The sequence below is a fragment of the Pteropus medius genome, unplaced genomic scaffold, assembly GCF_902729225.1.
Source record: "Pteropus medius unplaced genomic scaffold, Ma_sr-lr_union100, whole genome shotgun sequence".
In the NCBI taxonomy this organism is placed as follows: Eukaryota; Metazoa; Chordata; class Mammalia; order Chiroptera; family Pteropodidae; genus Pteropus; species Pteropus medius.
In genome coordinates this window covers 2,038,343-2,059,690 of record NW_024342469.1, presented here as the reverse complement: position 1 = coordinate 2,059,690, position 21,348 = coordinate 2,038,343, and the positions used below count along the sequence as shown (strand labels likewise).

General features: G+C 62.2%; 1 protein-coding gene across 1 annotated transcript in view; it reads left to right on the top strand.

Annotated features, from left to right (window-relative positions):
- TBC1D22A (TBC1 domain family member 22A) overlaps positions 1 to 21,348 on the top strand; it is a 229,452-nt gene that overhangs the window by 162,037 nt on the left and 46,067 nt on the right. The window contains exon 13 of the mRNA XM_039863147.1: positions 2,816 to 2,943. Within this exon, the coding sequence (XP_039719081.1) occupies positions 2,816 to 2,943 (128 nt within the window). The remainder of the gene's footprint in view (positions 1 to 2,815; positions 2,944 to 21,348) is intronic.

Below are 21,348 nucleotides of genomic sequence, written 5' to 3'. Positions count from 1 at the left end.
AGGCACGGGTCAGAGCCATTTGTTTTGCCGCTTCGTAAGATGGCAGCCTTGTCCCAACCTGGGCTGCAGCGCCACAGGCTGAGGAGGCCGCGGCTCTGCTGTCGCTCGCCACACTGCTTCCCCAGCGGTCGCCCGTCGTCCGTGTGGCCTGAGTGTGTCCAGTCCCGGGCATGGACCCGCTGCTCATGTTCAGCACACGTGCGGAGCGCCTGGCGGGCTGGGCGCCCGTCCTGGGCGTGGCCCCCGCGTCGGCCTCGCTCCTTCCAGGTGCTCTGTTCGCAGACAGCATCATCTCTTCAGAGCGGTCACCACCGTTCCAGCTGCTCTTCCCAGGCTGCCGACTGCACGTTCATGGAAGCTCGTTCCTCTTTTTCCATGGAGAGGAGCCTTGTTCAGTAAACGTAATCATTTCCCAAACTGCTGATTTTCAAGTGTTTATCATATTTGAATTCCACGTTGGCCGGGCAACCCCATCAGTGCTGGCAGAGCTTCTGCCCTTGGGGGAAGGGCAAAGGTCAGATCTGGATGGAGGGGCCACTTAGGGCCCTGCGGAACTTTCTAGAGGGTTAGTTTTGTAGCTGCTGATAATTTCAGGTTAGAAATAAATCTTAAGTCTTTAGGTGTCGGCGAGCCTTGGAAGGTGGAGCTGGGAGGGCCCAGTGCCAAGAAGAAATTTCACTGAAATCTTAGGTTTTATCCAAAACCTGACAGCGCCGATTGCCTCTCTGCCCCTGTGTGTGTGTGTTTTGGTTTTGATGTCAGAAGGATCCGTTTTCTCAGGGTGACCTGCCCTCCCTGCCCTAACTCGAGTGAGTCCTGACCGGCGGGCCCCCCCGACTCCCTCCTGTCCACCCTGGTTCCACAGAAAGGCTCTCCTCCCCAGGGGAGGCCTGGCGGGGCCCTGCCGATGTGGAAATGCAGGAGCTTCCGTCATGTTTGTGCCCATCGGGCGGGGCCCTGCCCCGGGAGCCGACACCGCCAGAGGAGGCCTGCAGCCAGCCAGGCCCTCGTCCCCGCCCGCGTTCTGGACCCTGCTGCCTGAGCCCAGGCCTGCCCTGTGCTCTCCCCGGGGCCCTCGACCCCAAGTTTGTCCCTGCAGAGGCAGCATGTGTGAGTTGGAGGTCTCTGGGGTCCCCTGCCTGGTCCTGTCAGCCTCCTACAAGCCAGTCACTCCCCCCCCTGCCCCGGTGCCTGGCTCTCAGCTGGCTGTGGGGGCCCCGAGGTGTGCATTCGTGGCGATCAGGGTCTCACCGTGTGACGGGTCACTCTGTCGGTGGAACTGACCTCACGTTGTCGTCTCTGCCCCACGTGAATGGGGCCCATCCCCAGCCACCACTCTGCATTACGACTGCTTTGCTGCGCCTCTGAGTCTGACGGTGCTCAGCTGTGTTGTGTCAGCTGAGATGAGTGTTTTGGGGTGGGTGACAGTGGAGTGGTGAGTAAGTGAAGAAACTAGCTCCAGTGGCCAGGGAACCAGAGCTGCCGAGCCTCTGTGTATGGGACGGAGAGCCTGCATCAAGGGAGAGCCTGCCCCAGAGCCACTGTCAAGTAGGATGCAGAGAGGGGTCAGAACAGGCTAAAATCGCCCTCCAAGCCTCCGCACCTCCCGCCCCTTCCTCTGCTTGAACCGGCAAAGCCTCGTTTGTGCAGTGCTGAACGTGTGCAGGAGCAAACTGGCAAGCGGCAGAGACTGTTCTCAGTACCCTGGCTTATTTGCCATTTCTAGAACTTTCTTTGGGAGAACTAAAAGCTCCTGAGAACGTTCTTCAGGGTTGCTTCTCAGGCCAGACTAGTGGGGAAAGCGACCCTGCAGAGAAGGAGGCGTCTGTGACCCAGGGGGTTAGAGGAGATGGGTGCAGGTGGGGTGTTAGTGTCACTGTCTGGGTCTGGGGGGTCCTGATGGAAAAGAGCAGTGTGGGAGGTCCCAGGCCCCGCCCACTTTACGAAGCAGCCCCACACTCCCCAGGACCTCTGGACTGGACTGTCCTGGGCACAGTGTTGAAATAGTGTCGTCACCACGCTGACTGGAATCTCTGCCTCCTGCCATGACCCTTCCGGACAGCCTAGACGGGGGTGGGGGGTTGGAGCTTCTGGCCGGATGGTGACAGCTCTGCAGAGTCATCTGAGCGGGGAACGCAGAGACTTCCACTCTGGGGTGTCCGCGGCTATGCTGTGAGGGGGACCAGTGGACTTCAGGCCAACGGGAGGGCGTGTCTGGGAAATGTGGGGTGTAAAGCCTGGTCCCTCAGAGGACTAGCCATCTCCGCGGTGCCCCAAACCTGGCATCCAGAGGCACCGGGTGCAGGGCCCAGGGCCACGCCCCGCCTGGCGCTCAGGCTGGGTCCGGGAGCAGGTGGGTGTCCACCTTGGGGAGCTGGCGAGCTCATCTGCTTCTGTCTCCAGGCCCCTCCCAGGATGCCACCCGTTTCGGTGGGCCTGCCTTGGGCAGGAGACGGAGCCTCTGCCTCTGCCTGTGGGGACCTCGCCAGACAGGTGTGGGGACCTCGCTCTGCCACGTGCCTCTCAGCTAGTGTCCTCACTGTATGCCAGGTGCTGTCTGACAGCCTCCCTGGGTGTGGGCTGTGGGCTTCGATGTGGCGCGCACTTGGAGCGTCGTCACCATCGTCACCACGCCATCACTGCCACCACCAGGATTTGTTTTCCCAAGGAGGAGTGAACTGCAAAGTCTCCTAATAGAAACGACCTCTTTGTTCCTTGGGGGCGGTGGCTTGGGGCCCCTGGCCGTTGTCGTGCGTGGCCGTGGGGGACGCGTGCAGGACTCGCCCTGACACGTGGCCTGTGTCGTTCCCTGCAGAGCATGTCCACCGGCACCTGGAGCAGCACGAGGTGCGGTACCTGCAGTTCGCCTTCCGCTGGATGAACAACCTGCTGACGAGGGAGCTGCCGCCACGCTGCGCCGTCCGCCTGTGGGACACCTACCAGGTGAGCCCGCCCACTCGCCGCCTGTCGCGACACACCTACCAGGCCGAGCCCCAGCCCACCTGTGCCTGTGCGACACCCACCAGGTGAGTCCCCCACGTTCCCTCCCAGGGGGCCCCCCGCCCCGCACACGCCCCGTCGCGCTCTGCCCAGGCCTGTGCGCAGCACTCAGGTTTGCCTTAAACCATCTTCTCCAGTGAACTTGGTCTTTTAAGAGCCCATTTCTGATGCTCTTTCATCTGAATAGACGTAAAACAGGAAAAAGAGCTCCCTGTCCTCCTCCTTGTAGCTGAATTTCATTCCCGCGGTGTGGTGACAGTGTCCCCGGGGCTCGTTAGCCGTTCACGTGGTCCCCAGGGGTGGCGAGAACACCTGTAACTCTGGCCTCAGCCTGAGCCGCACAAACACTCTCAGACCCACGCGCTGTTTGTGTTTCGAGTTGCTCATAATAAAGATTTTTAAAAGAATCACTGACAGATTCAGTGCGGCGTGAAATTTTCTCTCCGCCGGTTTCGATGAAATCCGTTTCTTCAGGAGATTGAAGTTTTCTGGATCGAACCACCTTTGTTCCCTCGAGTGTCCCATTGCTTACTCTGGCACCTTTTCATTTTGTCGAGATGTTTGCTGAAGCTGAGGCCGTGCTGCAGGGTCACACATGGCCTGCCGTCGTCACGTGCCGGTCGCAGGCCCCGGTGCAGGGACCGGGCGTCCAGTTCCCGTGGACACTGGTGCTCACTCTTAAGCCCCGGGCAGGCTTTCTCCCGCAGCGAGCGACAGCCCGCCGTGGGCCCTGGGCGGGGTCGGCTGCCTTCAGAGACGGGGCCTGGGCGCTCCACGTGGCAGGCTTCTTTGAGTTCCGGGCACTGGCCTGGGCTCCGGGGTCAGCCTGCACATGGGTGGCCACGAGGACGGTGATGGAGGCCGCGGCCCTTAGAGCCGTGGTCTGGACGAGCGTTCTTCCCATGGGACAGACCGGTGGGCCCCCCACCCTTGAGTCTCACTCTCAGCTGGTTCTCACGAGTAACCACAAGCTTCGTCGCTGACACCCACCCGTGTGCGCCCGCGGTCCCTGGCTGTGTCCGGCTGTGTCATGTGAAGCCGCGTTCAGACTGTTTCCCTTCCTGCACCCTCCCTGTGCGGACGGCGTTCGCTATGGGAGCCGCCGTGCGCGAGCGCATCGCGTCCGCGCCCTCCCTCTGTTCGGCTTCTGCAGCCACGTGGCCAAGTGCCGTCCGTAGCCGCTGCGTTCCCGGCCGCCAGCGTTCGCGGGCACGTAAAGCCTTTCCTTGGGCCGTTTGGCTGGAGTGGCCGACAGCCTGGTGCCGTCCACCGGGTCTCGGGAGCGTCGCGGGAGGCAAAGCATGATCTCCCGCAAATCGCGCACGCTCGCCGCTCGATGGGCGAGGCTGTGCGGGACCCTGTCCTCCTAGCACAGAGCTCCCGGCAGCACTGTCCCCACCACGGGTGCCTCAGGCGTTAAGTCAGCCGCGTCCTGAGGGAGGAGCCGGGAGATGGGTCTGCGCGTCCGCGTTAGCGAAGTTGTTCACCACTTCGCTAAAACGTCTAATAGGTATTAAAATTTAAGCACAAGTGCGGCGTTTTTATCGAGTTAATTTTCCTGAAATTAAATTTTGTCATGAATTGACTCATTTGTCCCATGGACTCATTCTTGAACCAGTGTCCTCTGGTCATAAACCTTTTCGTATCTTAAAAATTGGGGGTATTTTTATTTTACAGGCCCAAGTAACCATGAAATTGCATTGCATCTTTTGGCAGTGAAAATATCTCGTAATCATAGGATGGCAATGGGTGATTACTCTCCCCGAAACCGGGGTGTTTATCAGCCAGGCTGTTCCAGGTTTCAGAAACGCTTTAACCCCTTACGCGGCAGCTGGAAGTCCTCTTAGGGCGGTCGTCAACAGAAGGTTATCGGTCGGTACCTGCTCTGTCCCAGGCCCCAAACTAGATGTTCAGAAACGTGAATAAGATGCATTATCACGAGCATGAAAAGAGGCCTTACAAAAGCACAATCAGAAATTACCCAAATAGCGGGACGACGGCCCCTGCTCCCGGGGCGTGTGGCGTGACCCACCCCGGAAGCGTCTGGCCGTGGGCACCCGTTCAGCACCCCGAGCCTCTGCAGCAGAGCTGGGGGCTAGGCCTCCATGCGACCCGGACACCAGCTTGCCTTTTGCCGCCAGCCCTGACGTGCGTGGCCCGTGAAGGTGACGGGAAGCTGGCATGGGTGTTTGTTGCTCAGGCTGTGATTTGGACAGTCAGTTCTGAGCTTGCCTCTCCCTTCCTGGCTCTGAGAAAACTGCCCAGTGCCGGCAGTTGATGGCCCCGTAGGGACCTTGCCGTCTGTGCCGGGGCAGGTTCCTTAGAATCACGCTCTCTACATTGGGTAGGACGACAGCAAAGGGTCCTTGGCCGCTGGCCTAGCAGAATTTCCTTCACTGAGAGCTGCCGTCTGCTAGAGGTGAGAGCCCCCCAGTCCTCCAGCCCCCCAGGCCCCCCTTCCTCCTGCCAGCTCCGCGTGGCTGCTCCAGCCGCCGACTGGTCTGAGACGACACAGCAGAGGTCCCCGTGTGACCTTGTCAGGAGTCACTCTGGGCAAGCGGTCCTGAGCCTCAGTGCCCTGCCCTAGGGATGCGTGAGTGGTTCTGTCACCGGGGGTGTGTGTCCTGTCCCCAATGGAGCCGCCTCGGGGTTCAGCGTCCCCACGGGTGGAGGAGCTGGACAGTGGTTGGCACTGGTTCTCCTGTTCTTTATTTTAATTCAGAAATGAATCCATTCTATTCAAGGTCAGGAACAGGGGTGAAGCTGTGAGAGGCCTGTTAGCTGCCACTTGGGAGGTGGGCTGGGTGTCACACTCACCACTGCCAGGAAGGCCTGGCCCGCAGGCGGGCCCCCGGATGCCCCGTGGGAGACGCGTGCCTGGGGCCGTGCCCGTCCTGGCCTCTGGCCAGTGGCTTCGTCCCCTCCTCCATGCAAGCGTTTCTCCCAAAAATACATTTTGAGTGCCCACTGTGCCCGTGGCACTAGTCTGGGCCCGGGGAGGCGCAGGAAGCCGATGGGACGCGTACGTCCCGGGGAGGGACAGCGGGGACGGCGGGCGTGGAAGGAAATGAGCCTCTGGTGAGTGCCAGGCCCAGTGTCGCCGTGAGGAGGACGGAGTCGGGGTGCAAGGAGCTGCTCAGGGTGGAGGATGAGGGACGGTGGCGTTGCGGAATTACGCAGCGGCGACCAGGGCACTCTGGCGAAGGGCGCGGGGGCTGCTGCTGCGGTTCACGATGCAGGGGTCGGAGGTCAGAGGTCGGGGTCTCCGTGTGAGCTGGGAGAAGGGAGGGAGGGGCTTCAAGTCCACGCTGTACGTGTCCACACCTCGGTTCCTGGTGAGGACGCGCTGGCTGGGGGGCGGCCGCCTTCGCGCTGTGTCCTCACGTGGCCTCTCTGTGCTGGGGTGGAGAGGACCCGGTGACCCCGGTTCCTACGGGGACAGCAGCCCTGTCGGATCAGGGCCCGCCTTGTGACCCCTCACCCTTAGCCACCTCCTTAGAAGCCCCGTCTTTAATGACAGCCCCACCGGGAGTTAGGGCTGTGAATTTTGGGGGGACACAGTTCAGTCATAACAGGTGCCCTCCTGGGGGTGTCGGGAGCCTCAGGCTGACCCGTCGTGGGACCTGTGGCCGGGTGCCGTCTCCCGGTTGGACTTGCACCGTGGAGCTGCAGGCCCAGAGCCTGGAACCTAGCCGGTCACCCCGCCGTGTGCGGGCACTGCTCCTCGGTGGCCTTTGTGGGCGGAGGGGGGAGCGCCTGGCGGAAGTGGGCGCGGCCGCCCTCTAAGCGGGTGTCCACGCCGGCCCCGGTGGTCGGTGGCCCCAGGCGGTGCTGCAGCGGGTGCTCGGCCGCCTTTGCCGCCCCACGCTTCCTTCCCCTCTCCACAGGGCCGCCCCGCACCTTGTACCCCGCCTCCTCAGGGCCGCCCCCCCACAGGGCCGCCCCGCACCCCCGCCCCCTCCACAGGGCGCCCAGTCAGGTTCTGGTCTCGCTCCCCTTGCTCGTCCTGTGGAACAGTCCCACACGAGCGTCCTCGGTGCGGTGACGCCCCGGGCCCCGGGCCCCGCCGGCTCGGCCTGTGGCTCTGCTTGGCTGGGCCCGGCCGGTTCCCGGCCTTCCGTGCTGCCCCACGGCCCTGGGCGGGCGCACAGGTGAGTGTGACGGCCGTGCCCTCCCTGTGTCCCTGGCCGAGCTCCGCCTTCGGAGGCCTGGGGGGCACAGGCGCCTGCAGGGCCCACAGCCCCCCACAGCTTCTCACCTGCGGGTCCCCCTGTCTCACCTGTCTCACCCGAGACCACGGGCATGGGTGCGCCTTGCGCACTGTCGGCGAGGGGCCCCGATCCCCCAGGTGCTCTCGGGGTGCACTCTGGTCCCGCAGGTGGTGGGGGGAGCCACGGGCCCTCTTCCGTGTCTGGGTGCTGCTTCCCGTGAGTGGGACGTCCTCTGCGGGGACCTCACTGGGGGGCGGGGAGCCGACCCCGGGGGATCGACAAATACAGGTTTCCTGAAGGCAGGAGAGTGGAGGGTTCATTTTATTCAATGACACAAGAATGTCAGCCAGCTCGAGATTGCTTCAGTGTTTGGGGTCCGTTGTGGTTCCACATGAGTTTTAGGTTGGTTTTTCTAGTTCCGGGGAAATGTTGGAATTCCGATAGGGCTGCGTGGAATGTGTAGCTTGCTTTGGGCGGTGTGGGCGTTTTCACAGCACAAATTCTTCCAGCCCATGAATGCAGAGTATCTTTGAGTTTGTTTGTGTCTTCTTAAGAGTCATCAGTGTCTCGTAGTTTTTAGAGTACAGATCGTTGACCAACTTGGTTAAGTTTATTACCAAAAAATTTTAGTCTTTTCTACGTATTTGTAAATGGGATTGTTTTCTTAATCGCTCTTTCTGACCGTTGGTGTTTAGTGCATAAAATACAACTGACTTTTGTATATGAATAATGTTTTTTATCCTGCAACCGTATTGAACTTGTTTATAAGTAAATGAAATTTTTATCTTGAAGAGATAGCTGTGCTCCTATGTTCATCGCAACGTTATTCACAGCAGCCGAGATGTGCAGCCAGCCTGCGGGTCCGTCAGCGGGCGAATGCGTGAATGTACACGCTTAGGCGGCACGAGGCACGCGGGAGTGCACACGCGCGGACGGCACACATGAGTGCACACGCTTAGGCGGCACGCACAGCAGATTCCGTTTCGCCTTGAAGGAGGAGCTCCGTGCGCGGGGCCCAGGGGCTTCGGGGGGGTGAAGGAGTAGAGGCCAGAGCAGCCACCTGGACGGGGCGGGGGAGAGGGGTGCCGGGACCATGGACGTCGCGGGAGACTCCAGAGCAGCGTCCAGGAGAAGGTTCTCGGAGACGGGGGCGCCCAGTGGGGGGGTGCACGGGCGAGTCACTCGAGTCACTAAAACCCTGACTGAGGAGCTGATTCTAAAATTTCTGTTTTAACTCATTGGAATTTAAATTGAATGGGCGCACGTAGCCAGTGGCTGCGGATGGGGATTGGCCTTCTGGGCGGGGGATGCTGGCCGTCTGTGAATGAGGGGGCGCTGAGGGAGCCCCTGAGTCTGTAGTTGCCCACAGCCTGTTTGTTTTAAAGGAAGGAAAACTCTCCTTCTGCCAGGCGCATCTTGCAAGACGGCTCATTGGGCTCAGGCGTCTATTAGGTGCCGTGCTGGTGGGGTCCAGAGGCCCTTGGGATTCCAGTAGAGACACTTCCACTGCCCACCTCCCAAAGGGCGTCTTTAGTCACCACTGCTGTGGGGGCGGGTCGGCCGTCCCAGGACAGGAAATGCGGTGTCTTTCCCTTAGCTCGGGCCTGGTCACTCACACACTGTGGGGCGGGGTGCCACCCCCCCGAAGCCCGGCCATCATGCGTGAGGCTCTGAGCAGGTGCTGTTGGCGAGGCCCCCGGCTGCAGACCCTGGCACGTGCCGTGGGCTGTCAGTCTAGAGGACTTTTTTTTCTAGTAAAGCTCTGGGTCCCCTGTACTGGGTTCAGCCGTGTGGCATAGCCATGGGCGGAGTCCCCTGCCCTGGGCTCGCCTGCGGGGTTGCCATGGGGAGTCTGCGAGGCGTTTCGGGGGCAGGGGCTGGCAGGCGTCCTCTGTGACTGCTGGCAGTCAGTGTTTTAGGCCAGGGGGCCACATGGGCTGCCGCTGCTGCTCTGCCGTTGTGGCCCAGTAGCACGGTCAGTGTGGCCATGTGCCAGCAAGACTTGCTCTACGGAGAGGGCGGTGAGGTGGAAGCGACCTTACCTAACAGTGCCCACTGCGTGCCCGGCGCCCTGTGCCTGATCGTGCGCACGCCTGCCACGGCCAGCGGTGGCCTCTCCGTGAAGCAGGTCTTGCTGGGGCACGTGCTGTGGGCCTGGCCCCATTCCCAGCAGTGGAGACGCGGCCACGGAACGCGGGCCTGGTCGCACAGGGCCACTCCCGGCCAGAGATCCCACAGAAGACCACGTGCAGCCAGGGCTGAGGAGCTCGTGCGGGGGCGTCGTGGAGCGGTGGCCCCGAAGGAGACCCCCACGTGCTGGACGCGCCCACGAGGCATTCTCAGAGAAGAGTGTTTCAAGCCAAGGAGTCACCACGTGGCCTAGCTGGCAGGGGACGGCCAGGTCCGGACTGGGACACCGTGACACAGCTACCATTCGGGAGGAACCTGTTGTGGGCCACGCGCCTTGACCTGTGTGACCCTGGCTCAAGCAGGTGTGAGGAGGGAGGGACAGTTCTGCTATGGACCGTGAGGGACCGAGGCTCCCAGAGAGCGGGGGGTTGGTTTTGGACCCCGAAGCCCGTGTTCTTCCTGCTTCCCCTGCCCCGCCCCCCGCCCCAGCATCCGGTTTTCAGAAATGGAAGAAAAGAGAGCAGTGGGTATTGGGGGCGCGACCCCTCCCTCGGTGAGGAGGGGGCAGGCCCGGCCCCTCAGGTGGGGTGCTGGGGCTCCGGGTGGGGAGGACGGCGGTGGCCTTGTGGGTGTCCCGGCTGTGCTCAAGGCACTGCCCACAGACGAGGCTCCTTTTCAGGTGCCTGCAGGGCTGGCACATGGGCTGTTGGGACCTGTCCTGGCTTAGCGGAGCCGAGTGGCACTGGGATCCCCAGGCTGGCTGCATGGCGTGGGTCAGGACGCTGGACCCATGAGTTCAAGGAAGACGTGGGTGCCCTGCAGGGACACCATGGTGTCACTGTGCAGACAGTGCCCCCCACCTGTCCCCTCAGGAGCCCCCAGACATCACCAGGTTCTCCGACCATTAGACGGGGCTCGTTAGCACCATGCACATCCTGTCACTTCCCTGGAGGGGAACCACTGACCCCTGGATCCTCTCAGGCTGTGGACTCTTTGGGACAGGCCCCCCATCCCTTAGTGACCAGTTTGGATGCACACAGGCTGGCCAGGAGCACCTGCAAGATGAGCGAATGCAGAGACCAGCTGGGGGCTTGTGCTCGTGCCTGGGCGTAAAGGGCGAGTGGGGAGGAGGCCGGCCGGGGAGGCGCCTGGGGACACGGGCCGCCCATGTCTACAGCTGGGCCCAGGTGCTGGCATCAGGCTGGGTCTTTGTGGCTTCGCGTACGTAACTGGATCTGTGAGAAGAAACAGGGCTTAATATTGAAAGCGTCTCCACGCCAGGCTGAGGCTGTCATGGGCAGGGGCCTCCCTGACGGTGTCCCCAGCCATGTCCGGGTCTCAGCCTGCAGGGAGCAAGAGATCTGGTCACCCAGGGCCCGTCCAGGCCCGGGCCCTGGGCCCCTGCATCCCCAAAGCAGCGCTGCAGCAGCTCCTGCCCGGTGCCCGGGGTCCCGTCCACAGGAGTCGGAGCACCGACCGCTCCTCGCTCCGTGAGCCTGGATTTCGGCTCTGAAGGGCCGGTGCTGCCCGGTGGTCACTGGGAGACGGTCAGAGAGGAGAAGTCAGCCTAGAAATGGCTTTCGGGAGCTTGGCCTGTGTGTCCCCGGCGTGGGGAGTGTTTTCAGGGTTTCCAGTTGACTTTCTGTGACCTTTCGTTAATGACCGCGAGAGAAGGCGGCCATCTGCTTGGGCCCCGGAGAGATCACGCAGCGCTGCCCTTGGGGACCAGGCTTCGTGACAGCAAGGTGGCGCCCAGCCCCGGGGGAGCTCTGGTGCCAGCTGCACGGACGCAGCGAGCGCTCAGAGCACTGGGCGCCGGGCCCGGAGGAAGCCGGCCGAGGCCGCCGCCCGCAAACGTGTGCTGCTGTTACCTTGCACGAGAACTGTCCCAGGGGCCCGAGAGAAAAGAAAACGCCGCCCCTGGGAGTGGCCAGCTGACTCATCCCTGCTGCCCAGCGCGTCGCAGTGTCCCTCCGTCCCCTCAGTGACCGTGGCGCCTGACGCGGGTCGCCTGGCCCCGCGGGGTCGGCGTGTGCAGACCGCGACGGGCAGTGTTGACGGCAGTCTCCTTCACCCTCGGCGTTGTCAGGTGACACCTCGTTCTGCCCTGACTCCCGCAGGCGCCGGTGTCTCCGGGACGTCCCGCATGGGCTTGGCAGTCACGCCGCGGTTCAGGACGACCCGGACTTCCGCAGGTTGTTGGTGGGACGTCTTAACTCTAGGGTGTCCGTTAAGCAGTCACAGTTGCCGACATCCTTCTTCTGCAGCCTCGCCGTGGCCTGTGGGTTCTAGGCGCTGTGCAGTGTCTGCAGAAGGCCACGTGGTCACCGTCTGTCCACAGTGCAAAGTAGCTGCCGGAGACAGACAGCTGCTAGGGGCAGGGGAGATGCGCGGGGGTTCGGTGCCGGGGGCCTGAGGAAGGGCTTCGGGGGGCAGCAGGTGGGTCCGCTCCGCCTTAGGACAGCCGACGGGACGGTGAGCGGCCAGGCTGGGCCCCAGTTCTTCTGTCCCCAGCACACCGCTGGGTCACAAGGCTGCTGGGTCATCCGCGGCCTTCCTCCGTCGTCTGTGCCGGCTCCCAGCCGTCGTCCCCTGCACCGGGCGTCCCCAGATGCACTGTTCATGCTCCAGAGATGGGCTCTCAGCATCCGCCCTGTGCCCCTTGGCGGCGTGGCCAGGAGCCTCTGGCAGGTGCGGCCAGTGTGCTCACTGCTGCTCCGCTGGCCCCGCGTCCTTGTCCCACAGGAGAGCACTGGCCTTCCCCATCCGGAAGTCGGCGGTGGCAGCTCTGCACTTCCTGCCCCGTATCATCTGTCACCAAGCCCGCTCCGAACCCACCCGTCCACCTGTCCAGACTCCGTCCCGTGTCCTGTTGGTCTTGCTGCTGCCCGGCCCTCAGCCGCCGGCTCTTACGGACTCAGACCGGCCCCGTCCTCCACTGATGGAAGCCTCGGGGAGCTTGCCTGCCACTCCCAGCGTGGTGACCGCAATCTTCTGTGGCCACGGGCCTGCCTGGCCAGCTGCGCCTCCTTGAAAGGCTGGCCCAGGCACCCCACGCTGTCCCCAGGCCCGCAGGCCACCTCCCCTGACCCAGGCTGTCGCGAGGGCAGTCCCCTTGTCACATGGTGCATGTAGGTGGGCTCCGCTTCGAACGGCCCCTTTTCACCTGGGCTCCATCAGATGAGTGTGGGGTCCGGCTGAGTGCCCTCCCTCACGGTCCTCCTTCCGTCATCCGCAAGCCCACGGCCCTGGGCTCCCTGTCCCGCCTCTCCTCTGCCTGCGGTTCTAGAAGGCTTCCAGGTGCCACCTTCAGCTCGGGAGCCAGGGGAGGCATGAACTCGATGGGACGGCTGCGTGCTCAGCAGGCCACTTCCTCTCCAGGAGACGCCTGCACATCCCTCAGCTGCCTGCGTCTGAGCAGCCTTCCCTGTCAGGTGGGAACACCTGGCCAAGTGAAACGTGACTGCTTTCATGAGGGCAGGTGACGCGCGGAAACCAGGGGCTTGTCAGTCAGGTAGGCCTGGCGAGCTTCCCGGCTGCCACTGCTACCGCGTGGCGCTGGCCGCGAGCCTCAACCTCTGGCCCCTCGGGCCTCCCTGGGGTCCCCGAGGGTTGCAGGCCGGTGCAGGAAGGGCTGCTCACCAGGTCCCGTCCCCCTCCTCCCTGCTGCTCGTGGCCGTGATCGCCAAGTGCAGCTCCGTGTGTGCTCAGGGCCTCGGTCTCCCAGCACCCGCTGTCTCCCCTGACCCCCCGCTCCCGGGTGGCTTGCCCTGCCTCCTGCCCCACCTGCTCCCAGAGCCACACGCCACCGTTCCGCTGTGGCTCAGAGCTAGTGACGGCTTCGGGCACGGAGAGGAGACGCGGCTCAGAGGGAGGCTGTCCCCGCGGTCCGGCTGCGTCCCGGACAGCAGGGGGGCCCTGGCCGGGTTGGTCTCCAGGTCCCGGTGCCTGGAGCAGTGTCCGACGCAGACGTCTTGCTTGTCACTGTTCCTCGAGGTGGCAGAAATGGCGTGACGTTGAAGGACGGGCGCGTGTGTGTGAATCAGTGACTGCTGGGGGTGCTGAAGGAGGAGGGGCCGCAAGCTAGCCTTTCCCCGCCCCTGGCCTGGGGTCAGGTCCTGACTCCTGCGGCTGTCGCAGAGCGCCCCGTCTGAGCCCCAGGTCCTCGGTGTAGGACGGGCAGGGCACAGTGCTCACAGGCGAGCGTTGCGTGTCTGCTTCAGGAGCTGGCGTGAGCCGGAGGCTGACTGACAGCCACGCCTCCCTCGGAGTGTGGCCTTGGTGGTCGGGACCCTCTCTGGTCCTCAGACGTCCCGGCTGTCAAAGAGCACTCATCGCGCTCCTGCATGGCGGGCCTGGCAGGAGTCCCGTCCGTGTTTCTCCAGCCGGGGCTGCTTTCTGTCCCCTGACATCCTGGCGAGTCTGCTTTGGGAAACATCCCAAAGCTGCCTCTTGAACCGGCTCTCGGTGAGGCATGTGGGGTTGTCAGCGTCCCCGCCTGCTGTCCCCAGAGGCCATCCTGCAGTGGGCTGACAGAGCCTCCCAGATGCTTCTGGAAAGCCTGGGGATGAGTAGCACAGGCCCAGCCCTGTCCCTGGATCCCCGAGTGTAAAGTGAGACCTTGTCTGACAGGCGGAGAGAGGACAGCCTGCAGAGATACTCTGGGAGGGACAGGCCCAGGTCCCTCAGCCCCGTGACAGGCCTCCGAGGGAACCCTGGGGATGTCAGGAGCCCAGTCCCCAGGAAAAGCCCGGTGCTCTGTGGTCCCCTGGGAGGAGGCAGAGGACAGGACTGGCTGTTACCTGTGCATGCCTGTTTTCCAGGGCTCAGTGACCCAGCAGTGCAGCTGGGGACGGGGGTCTGACGCTGTCCCAGTGCCAGAGGTCTGACACCAAGGTGTCCTCAGCGCTGGTTCCTGCTGGGGGCTGTCTCCCCCTCTCTTAGCTCCCAGTGTCCCTGGCAGTCCCCGGAGATCCTTGGCTTAGGGACACAGCACTCCAGCGTCTGTCTGTGTTGTCACATAGCGTTCTGCCTTGTCTGTGGCGAAATTCCCTCTTCTTATGGGGACACAGTCATTGGATTAGGATCCACCCTAATCCACCGTGACCTCCTTTTTCATCTGGAAAATCCCTGCTTCCCATTAAGGGCACACTCCCAGGTCCCCCGGGGGCAGGATTGAAGGTCCCCTGGCCAGAGCTGTGGCGGCTCCAGGCTCCACTAGCATCCGCCCGGCGTCGCCCTCCCGGTGGGCACGTGGAGCTGGCCAGCTCGGCCCCCGGGCAGCTGTGCGGGCCGGTCCTGCGGCTCTGTGCGGGCGGCCGTGCTGTGGCACACAGGAGGGGTGGCGTGGCCACCTGCCCTGCCGGCCGGCCGTGCGGATCGAGCTGCTTGGCTCAGTGTGGTCGGTGTCGGGGGGTGGAGGTGGTGCCACACGAGCCCTTTCACCTGACGCGTTTTACGTGCAGAAACGGTCGTGTTTTCGGGGATAAAACTTTCTTTCTTATTGCTGTGAATGCGCCGTCGTTACAGACCCCCGCGGCTTCGGGGCCCGCAGTGGGGCAGCGCTGGGCCTCCTGGCCCTGTCACTGTCCCTGTGGAGCGGGACCCTGGGCGCATCTGCGTGTCCGCACGCTCGGGGGTCTTTGTCTTCCGCTGCAGTCGGGTCTCGGTACGTCAGGGCATCCAGGAGGAGTGTCTTTTAATTCAGCTTCGCAAAAGATAAATGTTAACTCCGAAAGCGCCTTTAATTTCTCCTCTGCAGCTTACAGCGTCCTTTGGAAAATGGACTGTGCGCTTTAAGCTCTGTCATTACGAAGACGCGATTCTAGAGGACGCGTCTGTTTTCTTAAGTGACAGGAAGCTCAGTTATAAACGGAGGTGGTTTTCGAGCCCATTCGTGGCTCGTCGCTGCCGTGGGTGGGAAGTCAGTGTGCCATCGCGTTGGGCCAGCGCAGGCGGGGTCCGCTCAGGTGCTGGCCCTTCTCCGCCGCACAGGTGAGCCCAGACTCCGCAGGCTGCCCCCGTCGCCGGGCCGGGCTCGCCTGTGGGACGGGAGCCAGCAGGGCTTCGCTTCCCGGCCGTGATTCTCTGTGGAGACCCGGCGAGGACTGGCGTGTGCGCGGGTCGCTGGGGCAAAACAGGTCACTTCCTCATGGTTCCCCCCCGTTTTAGGGGCTGAGGGGTTCAAGGTCTTTTAGTCTCAACCTTTCCTCGACCTCCAGCTCCAGATGAGCAGATGGAAGGGAGACGGAAGGGCCCCGCGGCCCCGCCCGGAGCCCCCTCCCCGTGTGGAACCTAGGCCTCTGCGGCCTGGTCTGTCCTCTCGTTCCTGGTGCCAGGAAGCAGCCAGGTGTAGTGTTTCGTCCTGTCCGCAGTGGACGTCTTCACGCAAGGCAAGGACACTCGTGGACTCGTCACTGTCTGAATCCCTCTGGGGGATCCCGGCCAGCCCATTCGTCTGGCCGTGGCACATGGTGTGCTGGGTAGAGGGCGGCTGGAGAGATGCTGAGTCTTTTCTTGGACCCACTGAGTTGGATGACCTTGGATGCATCCCGGGGACCCTGCCCAGGGGACAGCTAGACACAGGGTTCCAGGAAAAGTGGGCCACAGTGCACTGTGAGGTGTCAGGCACACAGGAGGGACTGTAGGTCGATGGAAGGGCAGGGATTTATTGGGGACAATTAGGGAAGGTGATAGACTTCGTGAAAAACTTGTCATTGTGACATGCCAGTGCTTTGGGAACTAAGCCGCTGGCAATTAAGGCACAGATCACTTCTCAAAGAGTCGGCAGTCTTGTTGAAAAAAGAAAAATACCCCCAAATTCATGCGAAACACCCCCACATACATGCAGACAGCTGCAAGGCCACCTGGTGCTCAGTGCAGGAGCGTGTGATGCTCTCGAGTCCCTAAGTGGAGGGGCAGCAGAGGGGGCATGCAGGTGCGCCTCAGGAGGGCACACGGGAGCCAAGCCAAGCTGGGGACGTTGAGGAAGCCGACCTGCTGCTCCCCGAAGCCCCAGCGTGTCACGGCTCAGCTCACCGGGTAGCCCGTCTCTTCCGCCCCGTCCCTTTGGTGAGGGGCTGGCCCCACGCCATGCCTGGCTGCAGGGGGAGGCCGGGAGGTGTGGTCCAGCCCTGAGGCTAGCCACAAGGCATCGCTGTGGACGGGCAGAATGTATTTTGGTAGAGCGCGACCTGTCCCTGTCACATAGTCACTGAAAATTGGTGCCCAGAGTCTCGAAGTGCCGAGCTTGCCTGCGTAGCTGGCTTTTCTGAGGTTCACCTGCCTGTGACTCTTGCCATGGACAGTGTCCCCTTCGGGGGGGAGGGGTGGAGGAAACCCCAGGCCCCTGACAGGCTGCACTTGACCACAGAATCTCTGCTGTCACCGCCAGCTCTTCCAGGCGGTGGTCTTTACCCAGGTTCAGTGCTCATAGGTGGCAGGGCGATCGCAAAGCTTTCTTCGGATGTATTGAGATTCCTACGGGCCATCCGTGGCCCTGGCCTGCCTCACCGGACACCAGCCCTCTGAAACAGCTCATCCTAACGTCTCTGTCCCTTTCTGGGACTCGAGAGGCAGAAGGAAACACAGTAACGTGAATTCCAGTGCCAGCTCTTCCGTGCGTGGTTTTCAGACGAGCAAGTCCTGCCTCCCCCTTCGAGGAGGCCGGCGATGGAGGGCCGGAGATGGGCAGCACGGACAGGCCTGTCTGCCCTTCTGACCGCCTTGCCCGCCGGCGAACGCGGCGCACCCAGACTTGGGCGCACATGGGCAGATGCCGGCACCTCAGTAGCTGCAGGGCGGCCGCCCGATGGGCGTGGCTGTCCCGTGGTCGTCAGAGTCCAGGGTGTTGGGGAGGCGTGCGGCCTCAGGGACCGGGCTGGAGCAGGCGGGGACGTGGGGGCTGGCGCCAGGTCCCCAGCAAGGGACCACGGCCGTTTATTCACTGACTCGGCAACAGGTTGAGATCACAGCCCTGGCCGTGCTTCGCTGTCCGTTTGTCCAGCTGGGTGGCCCTTCGAAGCCTCCCGTGGGCCTGCCTGCGAACGCGGAGGGACATCTGCCGGCCTCGCCTCTCTGCTGCTCGCTCGTCTGTGCTTCTGTCTGCCCGGCCAGCCGTTTCGCATGGTGCTTTGAGCACCTGTTTGGCTGTTTGGACGAGACCTGGTTGGTGCTTCGGGCTGGACGTCGGAAGACAGATGAGAACTGCCCCCTGCCTTGGAGCGGGACAGAAAGGGTCAGTAACATGTGTCAGGCAGGGACAGCCAGGGGGTGGGGGGGGGCTTCTCTGTCCAGGACACAGGCTCTGGCATTCTGCCTGTCGTTTTCACAGCCAGCCAGCTGACTCAGGGTGGGCGTGTGTGTCTGTCTGAAGTCTAAGCCGTCGGCAGACGCAGGGCCTCTTTGGCGGGGGCCTTGACTTCGCCGCGCCCGGCAGCTGCCCTCCGGGCCTCAGAGTGCCCGCTTTCCCCGGGGTCTTTTGATGAGTCATCCCAAATCGTTGCGTCGAGCGGGATCTGCAGCCCCGGTTTCAGTGCCCGAGATGGCCCTTGCGGCCTGGGACCGGAAGCCCCAGCGGCTGTTCTGCTCTGTTCATGGATCGTGGTGCAGTAAAACGTGGTAATTGATGAATATCTGTGGAAATGGATACGATTGTGTCGTCTTTAATGAGCTAACAATTTCATGCCAAAACCTCAGCAGTGCTATTGTTTAGAATAAAAGGAGACATGCAAATGAGGCCAGGGCTCAGATTACGGTGGGAACAATGCTGGCAGCCTCTTTATTGGACCCATTAATTAATTCTCCATCAGCCAGTTTCCCTGGGAATGAACTGGAAAAATAATTAAAATGATACATGAGGTAAGGAGTTTAGAAATTCAAAAGGTGAAGGCAAGAATTAGTTTAATACATAATTAGACATATTATTTGTGAGTACGTTTTTTTAAACGCGGTTCACTGAGGCGAGAGGGCCCTATTTTTAGTCCTGGGTAGCTAATAAATACCATTTTGGGCTTTTTTTCAACTCATAAAGGCTCATAAATTTTCTTAATGATATTAAGTGGCTAATTATATTGTACATTGTTAAAGTGACTCCTATTGCAAAATCTAATAATACAACAAAAGTTGCAAAACCAAATTTTTAAAGGAGCTAATTCGACTAAATTACCAAGTGGAATTCTGGGCATTTGGGCCTCATTGAGGGAGTTTCAGCAAAGAATCTACAGGTGGACGGTATTTTTGTTGGGATTTGATTCAGAAGGTGAACCTGCTGTCGGTGCGGGAGGGAGGGCGCCCCCTGGGGCCCAGGCCGAGCGCTGCGTCTGGGCTCTCGCCCGCGGGTGGGTTCGGCCCGCCTCCCTCTCCGGGGCCCCGCTCCATGGGTGTCAGCCCTGTGGCAGGTTGTGCCCGCAGGCTCTGCGGGCAGCTGTTGGGTCAGTCTTGGCTTGGCACAAGTGCATTTGAGTCCACCAGGCCCACGCTCCTGGTGGCCACTGTCCCCCTCGCCAGAGTCCACCGTTTGGAGGGGCCAGAGTCACCCTGACTGCTTCAGCGCTGTTCACCCCGCTCTTTCCTGTGACTCCCTATTATTTTGAATTATACACTGAGGACGGCACCTCAGTTCCATTTCTGGGAATTCGAGTGTAAGTGTTTCTTAAGGTCGTGTTTGTTAGCTGCGAACTTCATACTTAGGGTTTTTTTAATGGTTCCTTAACACTCATTTTAGAAATCAGTCTCCTGAATACTGCAGAAAAGGGAAGAAGGCATAATACTTAAAACCACGTCTGAAGAACCCGTGCGCGCTGGGGACTGGCCTAACCCCCGGCACACGGCAGCTCGTGTGACCCATCACCGCGCTGGGAGCAGGCCCTGCCCGTTTCCAGCTGGTGGTCTGAGGCTCAGCGAGGGGACGTTCGGGGTCAGGAAGCCGGGGGCACGGGTCAGCACGCAGAACGCTGGCCCTCAGACTCCCCTGGACCCCGCGAGTCCACGCGCTGCTTCTGCGTGGCCCTCGGCCGGTCCCTGCTGGTCCTCAGTCGCCTTCGGCGGCAGCACGGGCCCTCTGCCCCCAGCGCCCCGAGGTGCCAGCGCCCAGGTCTCGCCCGTCAGCCGCTTCGACGGCCCAGCTCGGGGTGGAGCTGAGACTGCACCCTGCCAGTTCCTTTCTTGCCTTCTGAGCTCCGCTCTGCCCACTGCTCACCCGAGATGTGCCCTGTCCCCCAGGAAACCCTCGCTCCTGCCCGGGCCACGGTTACCGGACATCCTGAGAATGGAAACCGAGCCGCGGAGGACCTGTCGTTTGTCATTTGCATTTCCGGGTCCAGGGAGCCATCGTGGTGCAGACACCGGCTCTCACTCTCGGAGGGGGGCGTTCCCGCCGGGTGTCGTGCTGGGTCACGGGACGGGGAGGCGTGTCCGCGGCTCCCCTCCTGGTGGTGCAGACTGCGCACCGGGCTTCCTGTTGGGAGCAGCCCTGCGTCCCATTGGGCTTTGGGAGTCTTACTGTTTAAAAGATCACCCGTCAAGGTGGGCGAGCACGTCCTGGGGCCCGAGAGCCGTGTTTCTGCTCAGCCAGGTGTGCATGCTCGGCCAGGTGTGTGCGTGGTGGGCCCCCCGAGGCAGAGGTATGGCGGCGGCCGCTGAGCTTGGCTGGGCATTAGGACGTTTGAAGGTAGGCTGTCGCCGGGCGTAGGGGAGGGAGCCGCCGGACGAAGCCCGGGCCACTGTCCCCCTCGCTGGCTCTGCACTGCCGGGCCGCCGTGTGGTGCTGAAAAGCCCGCCGAACCTTCACGGCAGCGCTGGCTTTGAGCAGTGCGGTGCCTGGTCCCACGTTCGGTGAAAGTGGCCTGCCGGGGCTGTCGGATCACGGTCTCGGATGTGGGCCCGTTTCTCTGCACCCACAGTGCTGGACCTGTGGACGCTCCTGCCACCTGCCTCGGCCCTGGGCCCTGGCGCCCTGTGCAGGGCCTGGCATGCTGGCATTCACTAAGGGCTACGTGGGCACTGGGCACCCCGATCTGAGTTACCCGGTTCCCAGTAGGGCGTACCCAGGGCCCCCGGCCAGGCCTTGTTTGGGTGCGGGATAGTGTGGCCCTGTCCTCCGGCCCCGCACTGTGCCTCTGGGCGCTGCTCCTCGCGGTCTGCTCCGGCAGGCCGAGCTCTGCCCTGCAGGCCGGGGGCCAGCGGGGTCCATCGTCCCGGGTGCAGACCGGCCCCACACTCCAGCATGGAGGACAGATGGCTCCTGGCCAGAAAGAAAGCTTTTTGGTCCTGAGTGAGATTTGAAATGGAAAGTTCTCAATTTATTAGCGGCTTTCTTTTGGGACTGGAACATGCCGTAGATTTTCTATTTCTCTCAGTTCTCTCTTAAAATTTAATGCCGCCATAAAAATGATGGATAACAAATTAAACCAGGAGAAACAATACTGAGAGACTCTCCTAACTATTGAGGCCGAAGCGTAGACCTGGCGAAGAGACACCCATGACACGGAAAGCTGGGGGGCGGGGACCGCGCGCCCGCGGAAGCCACAGCCGCACAGTGCTGTGCCAGGCCGTGGTGGGCGGGCTTCGTTCGGGGTGTGGAAGCACCGGATCTGCTCTGTGCTGCTGGCGCCGTCATCCACACTGTAACGTAGGGGTCTCCACACCTCACCGCAGGCGGCCCCGCCTGGAAACCGGCAGCACCCCAGCAAGAAGCCGGAAGGCCCAGCCCCAAGCACCAGAAAGGCCCAGGCGACAGGTAGTCGCCGTGACGCTGACACCTCAGCCCCTCGTCCCTCCAGACCAGTGATCCAGGCCCGGTCGTGGCTTCCGTGGAGCCCACGTAGCAGCTGGGTGACATGGCCCAGGTCGGCCCTTGTGGTCGCGTTCATTTTCCTGTGACGCCTGTCGCCACGTCTGTTAGGAGAATTTAGGAGAACGGGCTGGACGGCAGCAGTGATTTCTGGCTGGAAGTGTCACCGTGGTGACCCAGGAGGCGCCGGAAGCAGGCGTGTTGCTAACCAGAGGC